The sequence below is a fragment of the Peromyscus eremicus genome, chromosome 16_21 (assembly GCF_949786415.1).
Source record: "Peromyscus eremicus chromosome 16_21, PerEre_H2_v1, whole genome shotgun sequence".
NCBI classification, from domain to species: Eukaryota; Metazoa; Chordata; class Mammalia; order Rodentia; family Cricetidae; genus Peromyscus; species Peromyscus eremicus.
The window spans coordinates 25267261-25293397 of NC_081432.1; the positions used below are offsets into that span (position 1 = coordinate 25267261).

The 26137-nt window shown below is 52.0% G+C and overlaps 1 protein-coding gene across 1 annotated transcript in view; it reads left to right on the top strand.

Moving 5' to 3' along the window:
• LOC131893821 (cadherin-23) overlaps nucleotides 1–26137 on the top strand; it is a 309989-nt gene that overhangs the window by 242749 nt on the left and 41103 nt on the right. Inside the window, exons 14-21 of the mRNA XM_059243908.1 lie at nucleotides 6201–6265; nucleotides 8199–8436; nucleotides 10524–10629; nucleotides 11256–11383; nucleotides 16865–16937; nucleotides 18500–18616; nucleotides 23612–23724; nucleotides 24875–24982. Of these exons, the coding sequence (XP_059099891.1) occupies nucleotides 6201–6265; nucleotides 8199–8436; nucleotides 10524–10629; nucleotides 11256–11383; nucleotides 16865–16937; nucleotides 18500–18616; nucleotides 23612–23724; nucleotides 24875–24982 (948 nt within the window). The remainder of the gene's footprint in view (nucleotides 1–6200; nucleotides 6266–8198; nucleotides 8437–10523; nucleotides 10630–11255; nucleotides 11384–16864; nucleotides 16938–18499; nucleotides 18617–23611; nucleotides 23725–24874; nucleotides 24983–26137) is intronic.

The window sequence follows — 26137 nt, forward strand, 5'->3', positions numbered from 1 at the left end:
CATTGGAAAAGCTAGAAAGAATTTACTGAGTAGTGAGGGAAAGAGGGCAGGTGCTCTCAGAAAGCCTCGAGGTAGGCCAGCCCTCCTCCATCTGTCCATCATACCCGCTGTGCTCTGCCTGTGGTCCCCCCAAAGAGTCATCCATCTCCAGGCTGTGACCAGTTGGCCTTTAGAAGTGGTCTGACTCTGAGGTGCTTCATGAACCCCAGGTTGCCCCTAACCAATCCACATAGCTCCTCACTAGCCACAGGAACATCTGCTCATAGAGCAGAAGTCCAACTAGCTAGCCCTTTGGCTAGAAATGGGATTTCACTCCACTGGCAAAGACTGAACCCAGATCTGTGATTCTTCACCAGGAGGAATGTGGGGGCCACATGAGTGGTTTTCAGGACCCCAGAATGTGCCATGCATTCCAAGAGAAATATGACCAAGGACTCTTGGCTGTGACCAGCGAACGTTCAGAGAGCCCTCCAAGAGAAGGGGCATTTGGGGTGGGTTCTGATGGGTAGGTTAGAGTCTTAGATGAAGGGATGGAGTGGGGTACCATGAGGAGAGTTCAGGGTGCATCAGAGAAGACGTGGTTACAGGAACAAGGGCCAGGTGGGCTGTGGCTAGTCTAGACATCAGGATATCAGTCTGGATTAGTTCATCAGTAACTAGGAGCCACTGAAGGGTTTTAGCCGAGGACAGTCATTTTTTTTTTTAAAGATATTTAATTTATTGGTATTTGTGTGTGTGTGTGTGTGTGTGTGTGTGTGTGTGTGTGTGTGTGTGTGTGTGTTATGTATATGTATACAGGTGCCAACAGAGGTTAGAAAAAATGGCATCAGACTCCCTGGAACTAGGGTTATAGGCCATTAGGGGCTGCCTGATGGGGGTGCTGGGAACCAAATTCGGGTCCTCTAGAAGGGCTTGTGTTGTGCATAGAATTCAAAGTCTTTTTTTTTTTTTTTTTTTTTTGTTTTTGTTTTTGTTTTTCGAGACAGGGTTTCTCTGTGTAGCTTTGCGCCTCTCCTGGAACTCACTTGGTAGCCCAGGCTGGCCTCGAACTCACAGAGATCCGCCTGGCTCTGCCTCCCGAGTGCTGGAATTAAAGGCGTGCGCCACCACCGCCCGGCCAAAGTCTTTTACTATCAAGTGAAGGCATACACTTCTGCTCCATCAATGCACAGGGCAGTGGGCAGCGAATTGCCAATGGAGCCATGCTGATTGCCCAGCAGCAAGCTTCAAGAAGCACTTGCTTGTGCTCTTAACTGCAGAGACGTCTCTCTGGTGCCTGTGGAGAACAGTCATTTGGCCATCAGGTTTTATACCTTGCCCCGAAAGCCCTTCAAGAACCTTGACCACTGGTAAAATGCACGAATAGGTGTGTGAGCATCCACCCAGCACCCAGGGAAGACAAGATGGGGTGGCCTCAACCCAAGTGCCAGAATCAGGTACTGGAGACTAGTTGAGGTGTTCACCTAGAGACCAGGGTTGCCTGGGTAGCCAGGTACAATCTGAGACACCTGTGTAGCCAACTGTGTCCCTTCCCCACCATCCCTGGAGCCACCTGCCTGACCCAGAGACCCCCAGGAGTCTCCTGCAGGACATCCATGTACTCATTTCTGGACTGTGGCAGAGAAGGGATGCTTGTATCTACAGGGGATTATATTCTCCATCCACAGGCCTTTGGCCGTGTCCTGATGGAAGCCATGGCCGGTCTGTCACTTGCTATGGCCATGATCTTCAGGGAGCTGCTGTGAGCAAGTCTGGGGAAGAAGAGAGCTTTGCTGGGTGATCGAGCAGACAAAGCTGGGCAGGATGGAGGCAGGCCAGCAGCTGCCTGACTACATCAGGTGGCAGGTGGGCAGTTAGGGTGCTGGATGTCCACCTCTGAGGGTAGCACTCAGGGGTCCTGTGTCCCTCAAGGGATCGGATGGGTTGAAACAGGGACATGAAGACAGGTACCTAAGCATCATGGGACTTATGTTTCACCGTTGGTAAAAGTTGCTTTTCTACAGCAGAGACCAAAATGCCTGACAGGACAAGTTAAGGGAGGGAAGATCTACTTTGGCTCGTGGCTTTAGAGAGTCCAACCCATGGTCATTTGATCATTTGGTCTCATGCCCTTGGACAGAACATCCTGGTGGTAGGGGCGTGTGATGGATGCGGTCCTCAGAACTTGAAGGACGCACACAAGGAAATGACAGGAAAGGGTCAGGACCCCCCCCCCCCAGTGACCTGCTTCCTCCCTCTGGGCTGCACCTCCCAAAGTTTCTCCAACCTCCAAAATCACATCCCCAGCTGGAGAGCAAGCCTTCAATGCATGAGCATGTAGGGACCTTTCATACTGAAACCATAATGGGGGTAGGTTATAAGCACCCACCTGGTAGGGATGTGGTCACAAATAGAGACTTATGGGGCTGGAAGGGTGGCTCAGCTGACTGCCCAAACATAGGGATCTGAGTGCGACCCCCAAAACCCCTATGAAGAGCTGAGTGTGGCGGCACCTGCTTGTAATCCCAGTGACAGGCAGTGACAGGATCCCTGAGGCTCACCGGCCAGCCACCCTCACCTGATCAGTGAGCCCCAGGTCCCAGTGAGAGACCCTTCTCAAGCAAGGTGGATGGCTCCTGAGGAAGAATACCTGAGATTGACTTCTGGGCTCTACACGCACAGACATGCGTGTGCACATATTCCAAGAACACATATACACACATATGAACATACACATGAGTACACATACACAAACAGACACATATACATACAGACATGCATGTGTACATACTCCACAAACACACACATGTACACATACACAAAAACACATATATCCAGATAGACACACAGATATGCATGAGCTCATAATTCACAAACACACTCACATACACATACATATACACAAATACATACATACATATTCACACATAAACATGCATGTACACATTCTACAAATATACACACATACTCCCCCACACAAACATATATATGTATACATACACACAGACACTTACATATGTGTACACATTCATACACATAACACACATACCCCATATACATGCATACATATACACACACAAACACATCTATACATATATACATACCTATGTACACACATATATACATATATATACACACACACATAGACACTCACAGACACACACAGGTTCATTTATTATTCTACACAATGCAGATAGGCACAGATGTCCCTATAGACAGATACACAAGTACCTCTACCGACCCCAGCTAGACTTCAAGCACATCTGTCAGCTTGCCCTCACCCTGCATCAAGTGAGCCCAGGCTAAAAGGGCTGCAGGTTAAAGTGTTAACTAGGGCTTCAAGGAGAGCAGGAGCAGGTAAGACAGGCCAGAGAAGGGCCCTAAGCCTGGCACAGAGCAGTACAGCCTACGCTGTCCTTGGTGTTGTCTGTGGTCCAGCCTGAACTGGAGGTGGCTGTGTAAGGTGGACGGGCTGGTAGACCCTCTGCTCCCCACCTCATAGGGCACAGAGTTCTTGACCTCACCCTGGCTTCAGGCAGTTGAGAAAGAAAGCCAGCCCACACCCTGGTGCTGGGCTGACATATTTCACACAATCATTAGATGGTGACACCAAAGGGCTCACAAATGTCCCCTCATCAGCTTTGGTGGCCTGAGCAGGCAGTGAGAGGACCCCAGGGACCAACCAGACTCTTTGGAAGCTATGCTGAGTCTGTCCACCCGGGGAAGGGAGGGTATGCCTTAGGGCAAGAGGCCAGTGTCTACATTAAGATGGTCTTACCTGATCCCCAGGGGCTCAACAGTGGACTCCCCTGGGCCTCAGCTGTTCTAGGCCCAAACTCCAGGGGAGCTCAGCAGTTCTTCCTGTCCCAACAGCTCATGTGAAATTCTGTAAGGCCCCCAGAAGAGTGAAGGGAAAGTCCCCAGACCTCCATGGGACTTTCTTTCAAGGCAGAAGTGAGTGTCTGATGGGTCACTTTGGCCCTTCTCTTCTCTGGGTGAATCCCCTCCCTCTGAGTGGCATTTAAATTCTTCTGTATTAGTCGGGGGAACAGAACCAATAGGATGAATATCTACGGAAGGGCAGTTTATTAGACTGGCTTACATGACAAGGTCGGGGTAGTCCAACAATGGCTGTTGTACATGGCGAAGCCAAGAACCCAGCGGCTGCTCGGTCTACAAGGCTGGGTGCCTCCGCAGTCCCACCTAGCACTGAAGGTCTAGAGGATCCCCGGAGAGCTGCTGGTGGTCTTCAGTCTACTTAGAAGCCTGCAGAGGCTGGGTTCTGATAGCAGTGAAGGAACCACCACCACCACCAACAACAACAACAACAACGATTAGCAGCGGCGTTAAAGTAGAGGAACTTGCCCGCAAGAGTGAAAGCAAACAGGCAAAGCTGAAGCATCCTCTTCCACCTCCTTTTGTGTGGGGGTACATACATAGCGTTCTGTCTTCCCACCTCAAATAACCCGCTCAAGAAAAATCCCCCACACGTGTGCCCGGCAGCTTGCTTTTTATTTGACTCCAGATCCAACCATGCAGACAAGTATGATTAGCCATCCTGCCTCCTTCCTTCCCTCTCTCCTCATGTTTCCCTCCCCACGTTCCTTCTCTTGTTAGATATTGCCCGTTCGTTCCTTGGCACCGGGAAACAACAGCCCTTGCTGTGTGGCCGGCACTGTGCCAGCCAGAGCCCAGCAGGTGGAGGCCCCACTCAGAATCGCCCGCTCTTTCCTCAAGCACAGGAGGATGCTGCTTGGTTCCACAGGTGCCATCTTGTGCCTCTACCCCACCCCGGCCTCCACCAAAGGACTCCGTGATGTGACATCAGTTTTTCCTCAGACATAGAAACAGTGCTGACATCTGGTGATACCCTGGATGCTGCATTGCCCCTGGGACTTAGGGATGAAGGGCATGAAGTTCTCCCAACCCTCCCTTCTCCTCCATCCCTGGAAGGAGAAAACAAAGGCCAACATTGCCTAGGGAGCTGTGGTTGCCTCTGCCCTGGAATACTCAGGCTCCTTTCCTTCTGGAACAATCCTCCTCTTGGGTTGGAGGAGGCCACTCAGAAGCCAGGGACATGGGATACAAAGTGAGTTTTGTTCTGTTTCAGACTGTGAACGTTGGGTAAACTATGGATCTTCGTGGTACCTCAGTTTCCCCGTCTGTCATTTGTGTTTGTTATAAGAATGGTACCTCTGTGTGGATGAGGTACTAAGTCTCTGGTAATGGCAGTTGTCATGAGGAGTGGCTCAGGCAGGGGAGGCACTCAGGGAACCAGTGTCTACTTCTGTATTTACCTAGCACAGACGCTGAGAAGCTTAACCCAGCTCTGAACCTGGCTGGGACCATGGTGGAGGATGGGGGTCTGTCTGCACACAGACGCTAGGACCATGGCTGTGGAGATACTGAGTAGGAACTGAGTGCAGAAGGCAGTGCCCTGAAAGCAGGCAGCCCAGAGCCCTCAGAAATGGCATCTTTATGAATAGCCACATTTTCTGGTTAACTAAGGTCTTAATTCTCTGGATATAAACATATTTTTCATTTCATTCATTTGGGATAGAAATATATTATTCATCTATCTGCCTTCCGGAACTGGATATACCGAGCACGCATTAGCTTCTCATGAAAATTCAGGTTTATTATAAAGAACGTAGAATTTAATAGATTTCATAGAATCTGGGAGCTTTTAAAAAAGAACCTCGGAAAATATTGAGCAGAGAGGCATTAAAGCGTATTTTTAGCTGCAGTCTCTATTCACATCCGATCTCAGAGAGAAGCCTGAGAATAAAGCCGATGTAAGTGAACCCCAAGGTCGGCCCAGCCAACTGGCACCTGGGGGCCAAGCCACAGCTAACCAGTTCCAAAGCATTAGCCTAGGAAGGAGCCAGCGTTCAGGCTGAGGGACAGTGCCCTATGTGCAGGGCCTGTTGAATATGCAGGACAGAAGAGAGAAAAGGCGAAGCAGGAAGGAATGCCCGGACGGCTTTCTTCAGCCGGTACTGTAGATTACAGCTGTGTCCAGGGTGAAACGGAAGCCAATAGCCCCAGCCACAAAGCCTTCTAGAAGGACTGCACTCTCCCGTCTGTGGACAGTGACCACCTCGCTAAAAAGCATGGGCTCTGGGCAATTTGGCTGGGCCACAGGAGGCATACAGAAGTGATACAGGTTGCCTGGGCCCTTTCCCGGCCCACCAGTCATGTCTCCTCTCTTACCACCGCAGGCGACGGACAATGACGTGGGCACCTTTGGGGAAGTCAACTACTTCTTCAGTGATGACCCTGACAGGTGAGTTCCTGCGCCCCGCCCCCCGCCCCCTTGGCAGCAGCCTCTGACGACTCACAAGAGTCCAGCAAACTGCCCTGTGCCCAGGGATGCTCCAAGAATCAGAACTCTAGAACAGTGGTTCTCAACCTTCCTAATGCTGCGACCATTTGATACAGCTCCTCATGTTATGGTGACCCCATCCATAAAATTATTTCATTGCTAATTCATAACTGTAAGTTTGATACTGTCATAAATTGTAGTGCAAATATCTGATATTTGACCCTCAAGGGGGTCGCGACCCACAGGTTGAGAACCACTGCTCTAGAGCCAGATTATTAGTCTGGCTCCAACTGGAATCAATTGACTAAGCCCCTAAACTCTCAGGTACAGGGTTTCTCTGGACATAGCTTTGGGAGTGGAGAAGCAGGCATCTATGAGGCCCAGAAGGTTTAACACCGCTACACCTGCCACCAGCAGCCACGGAGGACATTTGAGGCCTGACTGTGTGCACCAGGCTCTCTGTCAAACACTCACTATGCATCAGCCTGGCTCCTGGGTCATCCCTTATTACTGACAGGGAGTTCGGTTCTCGGCATTCTCGTCGATTCCATCCGACAGGAAATCCTAGCTCCGAGAGGCTGAGTTACTTACAAAAATTCACACAGCTGGTAGGTATCAGGGTACCTCTTGTACATGGCCTTTACCACCAGGACACAGGGCCTCTACCAGGAGAGTGACTCTTGGCATGCAGCAGCTCCAAGTTGGACCACATGTCTCTGTGCTGCCCTGAACATAATGGTAATGTAATCCTTGGCTAGCCCTGGCCTGCCTCTCCTCATCAGTTATCAGAGGCCAAGGGAAGGTCTGTCAGTCAAAGGCCTGGTTGAATTCACAGGGCAGGTTCACTGCTAAGAATGAGCAGCCTAGGGCTGGGGTGACATCTCAGTCAGGAACATGCTTACTATGCAAGTGTGAGGATCTGAGTTTGATCCCCCTGGAACCCATGGGAAAAAAAGCCAGGTTTGATGGGACATGTTTGTAACCCCAGGGGAGGGAGAGACAGGAGGATGCCCTGTGGGGTTTAAAGGCCAGACAGCCTGGCCAAATCAGTGAGCTCTGGGTCAGTGAGAGACCCTGTCTCAAAAAAACAAGGTAGAAGGCATGGCATCTGACAGCTAATATTGATCCCTGGCTTCCACACACATGTGCAAACAAGTACACCTGCACACACACTATCATACACACACACACACACACACACACACACACACACACACACACACACTGAATAGTCATATCCATTTGGAAGCCCAACTAGGTGAGGCAGTCTGGCTGTGAGCTTGCATTAACAGCCCAGACAGTCTGTGAATGATCAGGAAGAGACTGGTACCCTGTTAGGTATTGCTGGACACTGTGACAGAGGCCTCCACACTAGGTAGAGGCGCAGCAGTGACTGTATGCACAGGGCCATGTAGCTCTCATGGGCCCAGTGTTTACGGGGCCTGGTCATCTTGGCTCGCTCCTCTTCTCCCGTCTCTTGGCCCAGGGCTTTCCAAGGGACCTTCCAGGCTTGAATGCTGGCAGCTGCTGAACAGGCAGAGTGTACACATGATCCTGGCAGCTCACATGGGCTTGTAAAGGGTACATTTAGAGGGATAGTTGGAGGGTTGGTCTCACTGGTCCTCATGGTCCCCAGAACCCTTGTACCAGCCTCTTTCCCGAAGGCTTGGTCCCTCCAACAAAGACAGTATCAGCTCCAAGAGAGGATCCAGCACCCTTCTCCAACTATCAGATGGCAGAATTTGTATCCTCGGTTCTCTATTATCTAAACGTGGCCAGTGGGCAGAGCTCCTGCTCACAGAGAGGGGCCTGTCACCTCGTCCTTGACCCCTGCAGGAGCTCATCCACAGCTTCTTTAATCCTAGCGTCCTCTCCCTCTCCCTGCCTGACACAGGTTCTCACTGGACAAGGACACGGGGCTCATCGTGCTCATAGCTCGACTGGACTACGAACTTATCCAGCGTTTCACCTTGACTGTCATTGCCCGGGATGGAGGTGGCGAGGAGACCACAGGCCGGGTCCGGATCAACGTGCTGGATGTCAATGACAATGTGCCCACCTTCCAGAAGGATGCCTATGTGGGTGCTCTGAGGGAGAATGAACCATCTGTCACACAGCTGGTGCGGCTCAGGGTAAGGCCCAGGAGCCCTACACTTGTTATCTCCATCTCTGAGTTCTTGCGGGAGGTATCAGATCCCATCTACATGCCTGGAACTTCTCTGAGCATCACCTCCTGCCCCTCGGCACCCAGAGGGACACATTCAGAGTGTCTACCTCAACCCAGATATCGGGCCATTTAGCACAAAACATCCCCCATGTCCTTTATAAAGGAGGAGAGTGGGGTGGCAGTCCCAATGCAAGACTACCATCGGCGTGGTAAGATGGCTCCGTAGGAAAGGGCCTGCCATCAAACACGAGGACCTGAGTTCAGTCCTGAACTCCCCTGTAAAAGTGACTCACATCTGTAATCCCAGTGCTGAAGAGGGAAGACAGGAGGATCCATGTTAGCTAATTGGCAAGGTCCAATTTCAATGATGGGCAGTGGCGATGCACACCTTTAATCCCAGCACTCGGGAGGCAGAAGCAGGGGGATCTCTGTGAGTTTGAGGCTGCCTGGTCTACAGAGCAAATCTTAGGACAGCCAGGATTCTTACACAGAGAAACCTGTCTCAAAAAACAGAGAGGGGGGGGTCTCTCTCAAAAGATAAAGCAAAGAACAGTGAAGAAGACGCCTGATGTCAACCTCTGGCCTCCACACACACTCACACAGGTGCACACACATCTGTACCCGTGTGTACACACACACTTGGGAATGTACACACACATATGAAGTAGACACAGAAACCCCAAAAGGGGGAGCAAGGGAGAGATGGGCAGGGAAGACATAGCCTGTGGGGGGAGAGCAGGGCCCACCTGAAATGGAGGCTCCGTTCTTCATAAGTTCCCTGCAGCAAGTCCCTAGTGCACAGCAGTGATCACTAGCCAGAGACTTCACATCCCCTCCCCTCTTCCCCAGCCTCACATCTGGAGTGACAGGACCCAGGGTCTTTCCTTGGAGCTTGTTTCTGAAACGAACCGCGGTGAAGGCAAGGGTGAAGAGTGGGCATGGGGTCCACAGGAGGTGGGACCGAGAGCCACCTAGCCTGGCATGGTTCCCCCAAAGACCCTGCCCTTCCCTTTGGCTCGGCCCTAGGTACAGCCAGCATGGTGGAAAGCTCTGGGGGCTCTCTCAAGTCAGAGACACTCAAAAAGAGGCTCCTCCCACTCAAAGGAGGAAGGATCCTTGGTCACTTTCTGAATGTCTGCTTCCCTTCCTGCTTACATGCAACATGCATTTAACAGGAACCTACTATTACTTGAGAACCCGCTGCACTCAAGAGCCATAGGGCCCTGCGCACATCAGGCTGATGGACTAATTGCAAGCAGCAATTATAAGAAATTACAGTGGGCATGAGAGCGCCAGCAGAATACCCAAGGGCCCGCCCCTGTCCTGATCTGTTTTCTCTTGCTGGAGTACAATTGCCGAGGCTGCATACTTTATAATGAAAACAAAGTGCTGTGTGTGTCCATCAGTTTGACCTCTGATAGGGCCCCTTGGCTGCCTCACAGTGTTGCAGACAGCATCATGGGTAGACCAGGCAAGAAAGCTCACACAGCTCGATAGGAAGCAAGACAGATTGAGGGTCAGGCATGCCTTTTTCTATAGTAACATGATCTTGATCAGAGTCCCTCCAAAGTTGCATTAATCCGTGCTGGTGGCATAACCGTCTCCCACGAGGCCCCACCCCTTATAAGTCCCACTACTTCTTAATACTACCCCCCTGAGGACCAAGTCATCGATGTATGGACCCTTGGGGACAAACTGAATAGCAGTCATAGCAGCCTTATCTCTGGGGTATAGTGCATCTATGACCTGATGTGTTGGAGCTGGGACAGAGAATGTGGGACACTTGACATGCCAGGCATCCTCTGGGGAGCCCAGTCCCACTTTCTAGCCCAGCTCTGTGCCCACAAGTAGAGGGAACAGAGTTTTGCCGGGAGCCAGAGAGTGGGTTCCTTTTGAGGAATAAGAAGGTCCCTGAGGTCCTGGGCCAGGAGGTGACCTGAGCTACACCATGCAAAGAAAAACTGAGGGGGGATAGGCTCCCTCTCCACTGCTCTCTCCTGGCCCCAGGTCTTTGGTGAGCTCACCAGGCCCTGTCTGCCCCAATCTTTTCAGGCAACAGATGAAGACTCCCCTCCCAACAACCAGATCACCTACAGCATCGTCAATGCATCCGCCTTCGGCAGCTACTTCGACATCAGCGTGTATGAAGGCTATGGAGGTGCGAGCCGGACAGGGCGGAAGGCCCAGCTGGGAAGAGGGGTGGTGGGCCCCTTGCAGTCATGGCCCCCTCCAGAGGCAGGGACACCCCCCCATCTCCCATACACCCTGCACTTTTCTGGGGGCTGCTGGGCCTCTGTGGCTGGAGTAGGGTGTGGCCAGAGGTTATATCTCCCCAAGGCCAAGAGCTGTCTCACACCAGCCAGACCTTTCTCTGCATCTTAGGCCCATGCGCCAAGCATGCAGGTACAGCTAGAAGCCGGAGGGGACTAGAGTCCATGGAGGAGGCAGGTTGGACGAGCCTCACTGTCCTTTGGGCAGGTCTGTGTGGCTACCTCCTGGTCTTTTCTCACTGAGGAAATAGTCTTCACCTACAGAGAGAAATGGGAGATGGTGGGGGAACTCTTTCCCGGAAGCCAAGTTCTGTGGAGTCCAGGGGAATGATGGCCAAGTTGCCTTTGTTACCACAATAGTGACCAGTCGGTATGCTCAGCACAGAGCCGAGCACTGGCAGTCACTAGACCAAGGGAGGCCCAGGAGGCTTGCCATGCTGCCTGTACCTGAGGGAAACTCCGCCATTGGGCAGCTGAACTCTGCTTACTAAGGTCCTTGTTCCTGCTGTTCCAGTGATCAGTGTGAGCCGCCCACTGGATTACGAACAGATACCCAATGGACTTATATACCTAACAGTCATGGCCAAGGATGCTGGCAACCCCCCTCTCTACAGCACCGTTCCTGTCACCATTGAGGTGTTTGTAAGTGTCCAGGGCACTGGCCTTGCTTTGCCAGGGGGGTGGGGGGTGGAGGGTAGGGGGTGGGTGGTGGTGGTGGTGAATGCTTCTTGGCATGTCGGAGGCCTCCCTTCTGCCTAGTGGGGAAGGGCTGTGTCCCCACAGCTGACACTGTCCTAAGCCCTGCTCCCAGCACCCTGTCCCATTGCTTCAGCTGCCAAGCCACCAGCCTGCATGGCCAGAGAGACCCAGAGCCCTGGAGCTCAGTAAGAGATGAACAGCCCTGCTTTGGCTCCGTGTGAAGCCTTGTGATACCCTCTGGAAAGCAAGGCTGGGGGGGGGGGCCCAAAGACGGAGATGGTGGAGGACCCCTTCCTCCGGAGCAGCATTCCACGGAGTCCAAAGGAATGATGGGAAGGTCGCTGTTCCTCTTCCCTGTCCCTCTTTGTCCCTCTCTTCCCTTTTTTTTCCCTCTCTCTCTGGTCCTCTGAACATAGAAAGGGGCCTGAACGCAACCTGCCGCCTGTCTGACATGAATATCAAACACACCTTAGTGCTTTCCTGTCTGAAATTATCAGTGCCCGAATCCATCTCCACACTGGCTCATTTGCCAAGTGCCGCTCCCCCAGCCACGCCGGGGACACAGAGCGTGGCCTGACAGCAGGGCCCACAGGTCTTTCCCTCCTGGGACCCCCCCACACACACACCTGAGCATGCACTGGCATGCCCCCTCCCTGTTTGCGACAGAGGGTGAATGAATGTCGGTGGGAGTTAGCGCATTCCGCATTCCGGGCTCTGGAGAATTCAATCAGCCTGTCAGCTGGGACACACTCGGGGAGTGGAACACAAGCTCGGGGAAGTCCCCAGAGCAGGCTTGCAGCTGGCCTCCCTGTCACAGCCAGCTCCAGGCGGCTTCTGGGGCAGCCCCCACACCTGGCCTTTAATCAGCCTGAGGCTGGGACCGGCTTTGTAGCAGACAAGTCTTAGTCAGGACAGGAGACTCAACTTCCTGGCTGACTAGGGTAGAGTTGAGGTGAGGAGATGTCTAGGTGGTGCCTGAGAAAGCTCCCAGGGGGCATGTGGGAGCAGGACACTGGGGTGGCAGGGAAGGGAGGCTATGTAGAGATAGGGACAGCTCAGGGACATTCAGAGAGTCAGGGCTTTGCTTCAGAGAATGGTGAAGGAAAAGAAGAGGAGACTTCCGGGAGTCCTATAACACTGGCTTATCATGAACCCACAACCTCCTGCCTTAACCCACCAGGGCAGCACCAAAGAGCCAGAATGTACCCCAGTAGTGATGACCCTGTCTAGTGCTCATCACATGACCTGACACTGACCATGCCTCCCAGCCTGGCCTTGGTTTCCCCATCTTGATCACTAAGCCTGCCCTAACCAGAGCCAGACATTGACCCTTGACCCACCCAGGCTTCCCTCCCACCCACCACCCCCTGCTATGCATTCTCTCTGCATTTGAGGCACATGAAGCCTGGGGAGTTGGAAAGGAGTGACAGATGGGGGGGACCACACCCCCAAGTGACATGGGGCCGAGTGATACTGGGGCCACACTCCCCAAGTGGAATGATGGAGGAGCGCATCTCTCCCTGGGGTCTTCCTGGGGGCATGTGGCTTAGAACCTGCCTCCACTACCCACTAACTGTGTGTTCTGGGCTTCTCACCACTCAGTGTTCCCATCTGCAGATGAGGACAATCATGGTGCCTGTGTCCGTGTTACTATGGGACGGCCATGAGACCACACAGGCAGTCCCTGGTGTGTTACCCATCACCACAGATGACAGGACAGACAATTGTGTGTGCCAACAACAGCATGCCCAGCCTACAGCATGCCCAGCCTGCCCTTGTGCAGATGAGAGCCCTGGAGTGTAGGGGGATGCTGAACAGGACCCTCTAGGCTTTGGGACAGGGATCTAGGAGGGCTAAGAGTGTGTGTGTTGGCAGGGGGGCGTGTTCCAGTTTCATTCTGTTGCTGTGAGAAAACTGAATAAAAGCAACCCTCCCTGGGGAGAAAAGGCTTTATTTGGCTTACACTTCCAGGTCACAGTCCATCACCAAGAGGAAGTCAGGGCAAGAACTTAAGCAGAAACCCTGAAGGAGCACAGCTTGTTAGCTTGTCCTTTGGCTCACTTAAGGGTCTGCTCAGCTCTTTCTTATATAGCCCAGACCCGCCTGCCTAGGGAATGGTGCCACCCACAGTGGGCTGGGCCATCTCCATATTAATCATGGATCAAGACAGTCCCTCAGACAGGGCCACAGGCCAGTCTCTTGACTGAGACTCCATCAGATGATTCTAGGCTGTGTCAAGTTGACATTTGACACTCACTAAGACAGAGGAGGTCAGAAAGGCAGGTTGAAGTGGTCCACTCTGGTCTAGGTAGGCGCCATAGGAAACTAAACCACACTGGGGCTCCACTATGGAGCCAGGGGCTTCCTGTGGCCCAGTCTCTTCTAGGCCTTTGACAAAGGAAGCTGAGGTCAGTGGAGAGAAGTGCCTCTGCTTCCTTATGCTTACCAGTGACAGAGCGGGAATTGAACCCGCACCTGAGAAACGTCTGACCTGACATTTTTCTCTCCATAGTCACAGGCTGGGAAGCCTAGGGCATCCTCACCCACATGGGACTGAGCCCAGTACTCTTCAGAGACCCTACCTCCACCCCATGAATAGGATTAACTGAGTCAGGAGTATCTTATCAAATAAAGTGTGCTTCTTATGGCTCATGCTTATAACCTGGAAAGCTGAGGCAGGAGGACAGTCATGAGTTCAAGATCAGCCTGGGCTACATAGTCAATTCCAGGCTAGCCTGGGCTACAGATTAATACCCTCAATAAACCAAAATAAAGTAACTGACATGTAGTTCTCACCTAGTGGCCCTGATGAAGGCCAAGACTCTTATCAACCCCTGCTGGGGTCACCTATGGACTATTGCTGCTTCCTGTTAAGGGACCACACTAGTCATAATCAGGCTATGATCTGCCTTGGGAACATTGAAACTCAGACTCTGCTCTCTGTGGCTCATTAAAGACAGAGACCTGACATGGCCTCTGTTCTTCTTGTCTCAGCCCCTCCAGGGGACCAGAGCAAACAGGAAGTGGAAGGCCAAGGATTGGGCTAGCCTTTTCCCATGCAAATGAAAGGTTGGGTAACAGCCTTTTGGGGGCGCCCTGATCCCAGGCAGAAGACACTCCATGTTGGGGGTGAGGGCAAGCTCCACCACTCTCTGTTAGGCAAGCTAGTGAGCCCCAGCAGAGCAGAAGACCCCCCCATTTTCACATCCCCCCTGGTGCTGTCAGCGGAGCCCTCAGGGGTCTGCACTTCCCTTGAGTCTACCCCATCTGGCAGCGGGAGCAGCCGGCAACAAAGACAGGTGCCACCGTGGCTCTGAGAGAGCCGGCCGGCTCCCAAGCAGGGCGTTTGGACAGCATAGTCACTCAGTTTCTAAGGACCACACTTGAAAAGGTCACCGCCTTCGGGTTGATTTTGCACGTGGGTGATTTTTAAGTGGCTGTCACTCTGCTAAGCCTGCCTCCTCCCTTGGCCGAAAGGATTTTCTCTTGCCTGAAAATAAAAAAAAAAAAATAACAGCAACAGCTTTCATTGAATAATTGGTAGAGGGCTTCCCACGCAGGCTGGCGTGGGGAGAGGTGATGGAACACCTTCAGGCTTGGGCAAGGAGGAGCAGGTGAGGAGCCAGGTGATCCCTTTTCACCCACTGCTTGTTGGTTTTTAATAAAGAAGTCAAACTCGGTTTGTAGATTTCCCATTAGGGGACAATAAGCTTTTATAGAGGGAACCACTGAATTAGAACTAATAGCGAGTGCAGCGCCGGAATCCGGGGAAATATCACCGCTAATAAGTTTCTGCCTCGTGCTCTGTCGCTGGCATTCTCGGCATCGCTTCATGCAGCCAGGCAGAAGTCTCAATGTATGTGTGTACCCAAAGCACTTGAGGCCACCACGGCAGGAGCCTGGGTGAGACCCAAGTGGCCTGTGGGGACCTTGGATGACAGGAGAGCCCCAAGGCTCCCAGTTTCTTGGGAAGAGAATGAACCTGTGCACAGGCTAGAGTAGGGGACAGATTTGGGAAGACATAGAGCAATTAATTCTGGGAACTCGCCATGCAGCAGGTTGGGGTTGTCTATAGTCCCAAGGAGAGGAGAGCCAGGGGAGCCTCGGCTCATCTCTCCCCTGCTTGCTCATGCAGAAGAAACTATAGCAAAAGAATTCAGCAAAGGCAGACGCTGTCCCCAGGAAGAGCCCGCAGTTCCCTGGGCTCTGAGGACCTAGTAGTGGGACCCATTGTGACATGGGGGGATGAGAGGGGCACTCAGCCAACTCCTGAGCTTCTTACTGCTCTATTGAGCTGAGGTGGGAAGCATGGAGCCAAGGGAGCCAGAGAGTCTTCAGTGAAGAGGGCAACTGGGAGGAATTCTCAGTGAGCGATTGCCGAGGTAGTCGACTATGGTTAGAGTCTCAAAGGCAGGAAGGCTCGCTCCTCTGATTGAAGAGTTTAGGAGAGCTTGTGGAGAAGCTGTGGGCTGCACCGGGCTCTGGTTCCCACAACGCAGGCCTCATCCCTACCTGGTTCAGCCTCTCAGGCAGGCTTCCCACTCCCATCCCTAGCTGCTACAGGCTGAGCCAGAGGAAGGAATGCTCTAGAACTGGCAGGTACCAGGCTGCAGGCCAGGTTGGTTCAGAGGATGAGAAGCTGATATTCATGTGTGATCGGGGTATCTGTCCAGCCCCATTTACAGCCAGTCCAGGGCTGGAGCCTAGACTCTGGGAGTAGCCTAAACACCGCCTGCCTGCCCCTGCACGCTTCAGAATCTTTTTGTATAGACGTGCCTTTCTCTTTCACTTTTTTAATTTTTTTTTTATGTGAATGGATGTTTTGCCTGCATGAATGTCTATGTACCAGATGTATGTCTAGTGCCCACAGAGGCCAGAAAAAGGCACCAGCTTCCAGGGAACCAAAGTTACAGGTAGTTGTAGTCCTGGGAATTGAGCCTGGGTCCTCTGGAAGAACAGCCAGTGTTCTTAACCGCTGTACCATCTCCCAGCTCTCTCTCCCTTCATTTTCGTAGAGCTTCTAGAACCTTTCTCTGTTGTCTTGACTCAGCTGGGAGGGAAGGTCAAGTGGACACTGATTGGGAGCAGAAGAAGTAAGGGACTAGGCTTCTGGAGTAAGCTTGGAGTACAGCTGGAAGGCGGGAGACTGGGAACCGTAGGCGAGCTGATTGCTCTTATTTAGTGTCTATTTCTGGATCTCATACTATTCCTTCCCAACCCTTGCACATTTCTCCATTGACTGTCCTACCTCCTTCAACATGACCTGCCAAAGGGACTCCTGGCCTTCATAATACCCTAACCACTGGTGCTACCTAGAGGCCAGAGGCCCTCAGGGCCAGCCAGCCCAGACTGCCCCTTGGTTCCCGCTGTGGATAGTTGGCCAAGTGCCTCCGAGACACCCGGATCTGTGTGCTTCCCTTCCAGGATGAGAACGACAACCCTCCCACCTTCAGCAAGCCTGCCTACTTCGTTTCCGTGGTGGAGAACATCATGGCAGGTACAGCTGGGGCCAGGGCGGGGGCAGAGAGTACATATGCGGGCCGCTGCAGCCCTGGTCCATGCATTTGGGAGGCCTACAGCCTTGTCAACTACCCAGGCATCCATGACAAGTCAGGGGTGACTGTGGGGGCATCTGGTTATTGCCACTGTGTGCAGAGCCTCCATTGGATACCAGGAGCCAGTGCCGTGGGAAGAGAATAATAGATGATTAATTATGCAATCTTGACTAAAGACTCTGGAGTGTGGTGAGTTCCGAGACTTGGTACCACGAGGCAGGTCCCAGGAGCCATGGTTTTTTTTTTTGGTGGGGTGGCTTTGAAGGGTGGTCTTGAAGTATATTCCTGTATAAGCCTGAGAGTGGAAGGCCCAACTTGAGCCAGTACCACAAGGTCCACATGTGGGTTCCTGTCCTCGGGGCAGGCTGACAGCCTCACCTCCAGATGTGCTCTCCTCGGGGGACATGCAGACTGCAAAGATTTCTGAGCACCAGTGTAGAGGAGGAGACAGTGAGTATCCAGGACAGCTGGACTTAGAGACAGTTGAAATCAATATACCTAGAGCCAGGAAGCACCTTTCCTTGTATCAGGATCTAAGCAGAGGCTCCAGGTACCTCTCCAGTGTCTGAAGATGAGTGAGTTGGGTGCCAGGCTATGCCTACCCCACATTCCTATATCCAGCATCCCCTAAAGATTATCCCTGCCAAAGGCCCTCAGTGCTCCCTAGCATCCCTGGGCATTCTGCAAAGACAAGGTCTTTGAATATGACACCTAACACTCTTCCTAACTCCATGTCCCTGGAACCAAAGAGCATACCTAGAAGGGGCCTGCCTGATCCATGCTCTTCTTGGAGACTGTTTGCTAGTCCTTCTAGCTGCCACCAATACCTGGCACCTGTATACTTCCTGCAAGGGAGCCTTCCCAGAAGCCCCACGGGTGACCCCTGTTGCAGAGGAAGTGGCTGAGGGACTCATCTGGGGGCCACAGGACTTTTAGCCAACCTCTGACTGCTCCCAAGAGCAGGAGGGTGCTGTAGCCCAAAGCCTGGGTGAGCATGCCCTTAGGACAAGTCACTTGTGGGGTCTGGCCAAGGCCTCAGGGATAGCCATCCCCTCCCTAAACCCAGGATCCCACGTAGATGGAAAGGAAGTGAAAGGCAAAGGCCTTCACTGGACATTAACGAGAAAATAAAGTCCTGTATAAATTCTGCTATGAATAAGATAAAACAGGACCAAAATTGGATGTAGTAAATGTAGAATAATTAAATTGGGTGCTTTGTTTCTTTGGGAGCTGGTAGATCTGGGCGATTTTGATCCACAGGACAGCCAGGCAAGGTCAGGAAGCAGTTTGAGCTGCTGGAGGCTGGACCAGGTGTCTGGGGGAGGAAAGGACCATATCCCAGGCCTAGTCTCACTACTGTGGAGACCTGAGTCCACTCAGCCCTGGGGCACCCCATCTATCATGCTCTCTAATTCCTTAAGGCTTGGCCACTAGAGGGTCCAGGATCTGACTCCAGGGACTGGGGGTCAGAAGAGCAACCTTCTACCTCATTGTCTTCCTAAAGGAGCCACAGTGCTGTTCCTAAATGCTACGGACCTGGACCGCTCGCGGGAATATGGGCAGGAATCCATCATCTACTCATTGGAGGGGTCCTCACAGTTCCGCATCAATGCCCGCTCTGGTGAGCCCCCAGACCTGCTGCTCTGTGCCTCCTGGGCCAGTCAGGGACTGTATGTCTTCTCCCATGCTGTTAAGAGCAAACTGGCTTTGATTTTACCTCTGAAATATTCACTTACCTGAAGTGATCCCACCACAAACATGTCCACCAAACCTTGCCTTGCAAGGGTAAAGAGTGTTTAAAACTGTTTATTTTCTGAATAGCTGACATACACCACTCTTCAGGGGCATGTGCTACCCCCAAGTATCCTTTCTATTGGCTACTCACTTGGGTTTTAAATCTAGGTTCCTCTTCATACACTCCAATGTTGTCTTTGAACTGTTGTGTGTACTAGATGGTGAGTGTAATGAACACATCTAAAATCAGCCTGTAGGAAGGACAGAACAAAATCACTACCATTTTTTCTTTTGTATATTCACCTGGGGGTCGGGCATCTGTAGCTCCTTGTTTATCCTGTGTAACTCTTTCTAAGATACTTTGTACGGCTCTCTCTAACTTTCTCTTCTCCTTGAAGCTGCTGGGGGGGACTAGGTAAAAAAGTACAAGACTCCAGGCTGTTCAGCCATGCCCAGGAAGAACTTTGGGGCCCCTCATGCTCATTTGGAAGGTACTGAACTCAGTGCTAGAATGTAGGAAGAATAAAGTGTGGTCCTCTTGGGGTCCAGGTCAGCTGCATGGGTATGCAAATCACTTGCTTCTAGGGGCCCATTTCTGTAAGTTTAAGGGAACTCTGGATGCCAAAAGGTTTATCCCAGACTCCCAGTGACTTGGAACAGTAGGAACACACAGCAGTATGGGTAGATGTTCAGTGAATGGCCTTTCATGTGACAGTTCTAAACCCAGGTCCCTTCCATGTTGTGGCTCCAAGTTCTCTGAAAAAGGAGAAAACATACAAGAGACATTATACACAGTGGATCTGACAGGCCAGGCCCTAAAGGAGATTCAGTCACCCTCACATACCTTGGCCACAGCAGGCAGGGGCTACTCACTGCTAGAAAGCTCGGGGAACAGAGTCCCTGCCTAGTGGTCACCACTCAGCAACAGGTTACCCTGAGCATGGGGCAAGAACTCCGTAGATCTTGCCATCCCTGCCACAGGTGGTCAGTGTCCAGCAGGACCTTCCTGTTGCCCATGACTCCTGGATCAAGGTTGTCCTTACAGCTCCTTTGTGCCCTTACTCTCAAAACTCTGGGAGCAGATGGCTGGTATTGCTATATACAAGGATGAGGACAGGAGACCCAGGGTCCCAGGAGTCTCTCCTTCCACCTTGGGCCTTCCTCCGGCACTTTGAGCATCATCCTTGGCAAGCCACATTTCTAGAAGCAACAGTCACACCTCAGAATTGCCCAGGGTCAGCTCCATGAATACCAATGACAGCAAAGTGTTGCTACACTTTAGGGAGAATGGCACAGGGTTTGCATATGACCCATATCCTCCGGCACCTTGCAGTCATCTCTCAATCACTAAGAACACCACATAGGATGTACATTCTTTGTAAAAAGCTAGCTGAAGGCTGGAGAGATGTCACCATGGTAAAACACTGGCTGCAAAATGTGAGAACATAAGTTCACACCCCCGGAACCCACATAAAGTCAGGTGCAGTAACGTGTGTCTGTAAGCTTAGCACTCCTGCTCTGAGACTGGAGGCAAAGACAGGAGAATGTAGCTTACAGACGAGCCAGCCTGGGCTACACAGCCGCAAACAAGAGACCTTGTCTCAAACAAGGTGGCAAGTCAGGTCTGACACCCAAAGTTGCTCTCTCTACAAGCTTGCCCGTGTACACTTGCGTGCGTGTGTGCGTACACACACACACACACACACACACACACACACACACACACACACACACACACATACACCTGTCCCAGAGCTAGAGCTTCAGTCAGTAGAGTGGTTGCCTAGGATACATGAAGCCATGGATTCCATTCCAGGTGTGGAGGTACAGGCCTGGAATCTAGCACTCAGCAGGTGGAGATGGGAATATCAGAAGTTCAAAGTCATGCTTAGCTCCATAGCAAGTTCCAGTCCACCGTGGCCACATGGGACCTCCATCTCACAAAACAAACAAGCAAGCTGACTGTGACACTATATTGTGCCAGGAATAATGACAAGAAAAAAACAGTCTCTACATTGCTCCATTTGGATGCAATTTTTAGAGTAGTTTTGATCCGAGGAGAGTTTAATCTGCGGATCTGGAACCTGCAGAGAGCATTTCAGCACCATGTATTAGTCAAGTGCCCAGCACTAGCTCATTTCCCTCCCAGCATCACACCCATTTCCCAGATGAAGAAACTGAGGCAAAAGCCAAGCTAAAAATTTGACTGAGGTCTCTCAGTGCTTGACCAGCTTACCCCAGACCTCAAATGTTCACTTTTGGGGTCCATAAAGCCATTTGTGAACTATGTCCTGCCAGCCATCCACATCCTGCTGCAGGTTGGAGACTCCAGCTCCACCCTAGGGTACAGTGAGGACCCCAGCATTTTCTGCTGTCTTAACATGTCCTCTACCCAAAAGTGGGAACATGTTCCTCTGAGATCCTTGGTTGCATTAGCCAGGCCTTAATTGAATCTAATTTCCCAGATGTGAAAGGTCATCTATCATGAATATAAATTCATGTTTAAAACCTTTACAAATTAAATTCTTCCTAACCCTACCAATTCACTCATTGACACCACCCAGTGAGGAGCATGGCTCCCTTGGCAGACCCTAGCCGGTCTGTGGTCTCTGGCTGTGGCACCTCCATTACCTTGTCCTCCAACCCCGGCTCCCTACTCAACCCAGGACAGGTGACTGTGTCAGGGAGGAAAGTATCAGTGTGAAGGGGGCCTTGGGGGGCCAGCTCTCCCTGCCCTTGTTTTATGATGGAGATGTTAAGTAGCTTGCCCCTTGTCACACAGCTCAGACAATAGGAACAAAACAATGGGTACCACCCAAGTCTCTGCCTGCCTTGGGAAACTCTCAGTCTACTGTAGCAGTTCTCAATCTGGGGGTCGGGTATCCGATATCTTGCATCTCAGACATTTACATTCCAATTCATCATAGTAGCAAAATTACAGTTATGAAGGAGCAACAAAAATAATTTTATGGTTGGGGGGGGGGGTGGTCACCACAACATGGGGAACTGAATTAAAGGATCGCAGCATTAGGAAGGCTGAGAACCACTGGTCTACCAGAAGGAAATGATTGGTTACTGAACAATGGTAGTTTTCCCCTATAGTTCCTTTTAAGATAGGGTCTCCCACTGAACCTGGGAACCTGGGACTCATTGATCCAGCCACCCTGGCTGGCCAGTGAGCTCCAGGGATCCTCCTGTCTCTGCCTTCCCCAAGGCGTTGGGGTTACAGATACACGCTGCCATGCCAGGCTTTAACAAGGGTCCTGGGGATTGAACTCGGGTTGTCATGCTTGCAGGGCGGGGACTCTACTGCTGGAGCCATTCCCTAACCCTGTTGCAACATCTCTGCCTGGAAGGCATTCTGAGCTCCTTCTGACAAATGAGAAACTGAGGCTCAAAGAGGAGGCTCGGTCTCCTCCCCAGGGACACTCATCCCAGGAAGGCTATACAGAGAATTCAAATCTGGGTCTTTGTTCTCAAAGTAGACGCCATCCCCTGCAGCGCTGTGGGCTGGAGCCTGGCCTGGCCATAGTGATGTGCTCAGATCTGCTGGCTCACAGCTGCTCTGGGAATGCCACGGTCAAGGCCATGGAGTTAGTGACTTGGAATGGCCCTGGGGGAAGTATTTATACCACTGAAATCAATAAATGGCTTTTGTTCTCTTTGGGGAGCTGTTTGTCAAACACTTACTAGTATACGATTACCATGCAGGCTGGGAGATAAGATATTCAGTTGGTAAAGTGCTTATCGCACAACGTGGGGACCTGAGTTCAATTCCCAGAACCCGCATAAACATGCCAGGCACAGTGGCATGTACTTGTCATCCCAGCGCTGGGGAGACAGAGACAAATGGATCTTTGGGGAATCACTAGCCACCCAGCCTCGTCTGATCAGTGAGTCCCATGTCCCAGTGGGAAATCCTGCCCCTAAAAATAAGGCGGACGGCACCAGAGATACAGCACACAAAGTTGTCATCTGACATCTACAACATGAAAATGCATACTACCAGAAAAATAAATAAAAGACTACCAAGGTGACGTTGGTGTGCCGGTGATACCTAAGAGCCAAAGAAAGGGCAAAATCAGCTGACAAAAATTGTAGTTTATTTTGAACGTGTCTGTTAATAACTTGTTTGCACACACACACACACACACACACACACACAAAAAAAAAAAAAAAAAAAATTCAAGTGGTATAATTAGACCATTGATGGGGAAACTGGGAAAGTATTTCATGGCTGCTAACTCAGAACTCTGTTGGCTCACACACTGTGGGTTTGCATGCCCACACCTGAGCCACAAGCTCAAACACGTGTGAACTCCAGCCTGGGTGTCCCCCTCCTGCCACTGGTCCTGGTGACATTATCCCTAGATAGACCCTGGGGCTCTTCTGAGGTTTTCATGACATTAACTAAATGACCCTCACGATGACCCGGCTGTAAAATTGTCCTGTCATAGTTCCCTTCTGGGCAGGTGTGGAAACTGAGGCACAGGGGACTGAAGTAACTAGAGGAGCTGATAAAGCCAGAAAAAAAAAAATAATGTCAAATCTAAGCCACGGGTGTTCTGTGAATGGGTCTGGGACCCGATGGCCCTCCCACTCTGTCAGGCCCTGCCCGAGATCTGCAAAGCCACCCCGTTATGGGGTACTATTGCCCAGCTCTTGGGTCCCCTCTAAAACATAGGTGTTCTACCCTCTCAAGCATAGAGGTGGGCCCCCCTGCAGTTGTAGAGGTCACCGCTGCCATGACTGTGGCCAGCTGCAGCTTGCAAGTATATCTCTATGTCTACTCCCTTCTCCCTGCCTCCCCTGACCCCCACCCCTCACCCCCCCCCCCACACACACACACATCATGTCACTCATCTACCTCTCTGTCCAATAGGAGAAATCACCACCACGTCTCTGCTGGACCGAGAGACCAAATCGGAATACATCCTCATTGTGCGGGCTGTGGATGGGGGTGTGGGCCACAACCAGAAAACCGGCATTGCCACGGTGAGTACCTCCCTACCCTGCTGACCAGGGCCCTCCTTCCTGCTCACCTTCAGGTTGCCTCATCAGGCCTCTGCACACTATATCCTGAACCAGGCTGAGGCATGAGGAGAGGCTGAGACACTGTGAGATAGCGTCTGCAGAGAGCAGCCATAGCAAAGAAAAGCCTTGCTACCACAACCCAAGACACCTGGGAGGGCACAATAGAATTATACTTCCACTCTGTCCCAAAGGCCCAGCTGGGCAAGAGCAGAGGTCATGAGCCCCCCAGAATGCTCTCCTGCTCTCTAGGGAATCTAAGCAGAAACCACAATTCCTACCAGGAAGAGCCAACCAGCCCAGGAATTGGGGCCCGGCCATCACCCCATCTAAACACCTATGATGCTGAGTCTCCCTGCCACTAGCCCTTGGGGAAGGCCCAGAAGCCCATCAAAGGTCTCCTCACCACAAAGGAGCCTCAAGGAAGAGGGAGAAACTTGGGGGGCCCTAAGTGAGCTCCTGGTGGCAAAAGAGGTGATGGAGACAGTGGGGGCACCAGGGGCCCCTAAGAGAGGGAGGATGGCACTGGGGACCCATTGCTGTAGCTGCATCCCTCCGCTTTCCTCGTGCCCGCCTTGGGCTCGCCCTGGAAGCCTTTCTTTACCTTGCCTCGTGGTCCTCACCCACTCTGGGAAGCCGTGCCATTTGTACCAGGCCAGAGGCTCTGGGCTGGGGTCGGCATCACCTGGCTGGAACTGATACAGCAAGCCCCGCCATGTGCACCTCTGTAGAGGCTATCCCTGCTAATAGGAATCACAGCCCAGTCCTGTAAATGATTTACTGGGAGGCAGAGGAGCAGAGAAATCACTTGGAGGCTCAAGGGATTCTCTCAGATCCCCGACTGGGTGTCACCTTCACTGAGACCAGATGGGTAAGAAAAGCCTTGGTCACATCAGGGATTCCAGACACCCCCATCCATTCTCTGCCAGATCCTGGGACAGACCTGAGCCTTCTCCTCTGGCAGGGACCTAACCTCACTTTCTCCCTGACAATCTAGGCTCTCCTTGAAATACCCAGAATGGCAGAGCTGTTAGAACTAAGACCTTTGAATGCCCTGACTCTGCCCTTGCCCTGGTTGGCCTTAGCGAACCACAACATCCCTTGTGGCCCACAGGTGAATGTCACCCTCCTGGACATCAATGACAACCACCCTACCTGGAAGGATGCTCCCTACTACATCAACCTGGTGGAGATGACACCCCCGGACTCTGACGTGACTACGGTAAGTAGAGTCACAGCACTGCCCGGATGGATGCATTCCTACCATGATCCTCTGGCCTGCTGCAGGGACTCCTGGGCTTGGTATTTCATTCTCAGCCAGCCCATGTCCTTTACCACTGAGTTGCTGCAGCCATTGGCCTGGTTAGCTCTGGCCCATGTCAGTTCCCAGGGCTGCCCCAGCAGGGGGTTGAAGCTCACCCCAGGGGTTCTTGGGCAGAGGATACCAGGAATTCACCTGTATGTCCTGTGTGTGCCTACTATATTCAGCATACAACTTAAAGCTGGGAAACGTAACACAGCCAGAGTCACTGGGCCCCAGAATGGAACCTGGCTTGCAAGAGCAGCTGAAGACTGGAGGGCCTGTGTCCCACTTGTTCTACCCAGCTCTCAGATTCACATTTGTGGGCCTTTCTTCTCTCCACCTTTGAACCCCATGTAGCCTCATCTAGGAAGGCTGGTCCCCAAATGTCTAGCCAACTGCCGCCCAGCCAGTCCTGTGTTAGACGTGAACTCTGACAGCTCTCAGTTGATTGAATACCTGTCCTGTCCTACACCACCCCAAGGGGTCCTCATGAATTCTCTCTCATCTTCATGATACCTTCCCCTGGCAGCAGGACTCAGAGCTCAAGGTCCTAGAGCTAGTAAGAGATGGTGCCGGGACTTGAACTCAAGCCTGACGGCTTTTCAATAAGGACATAGGAACCACCTAGCCCAGCCCTTGTCCCTCTGTGGACTCACAGGATGCCTGGCAGAGGCCCAGGTCCTGAAGAACTGGAGAATCAGGCAGACCGGGACAGGGTCAGTAGCCTTTTCATTAGGTTCTGAGAACCTGCCCCACCGACACCCAGGTACCCCGGGGCACTGACTCACTCTTCAGTGTTCTCACTCACTCCTCACTAGCTAGGTCCTGAAGTGACAAGGTCTGTCTGGACCAGATGGAGAGAATGGAAAACTGGAGAAAAGGACAAAGAGAGAAGGGGGATGGGAACATCACCTGCCTAGGGCTTCCACATGAGCAAGATCTAAGTGGCCTCCAGCTGGAGCATCGTGTCTCCTCCCAGAGAATCCCAAGCAGCAAGGCAATGTGGGTGGTCTAGAATGAACGGATTTTCAAAGCCTGTCTGCTGTGCCTGCAATTAGAAACCTCTAGCTGAGG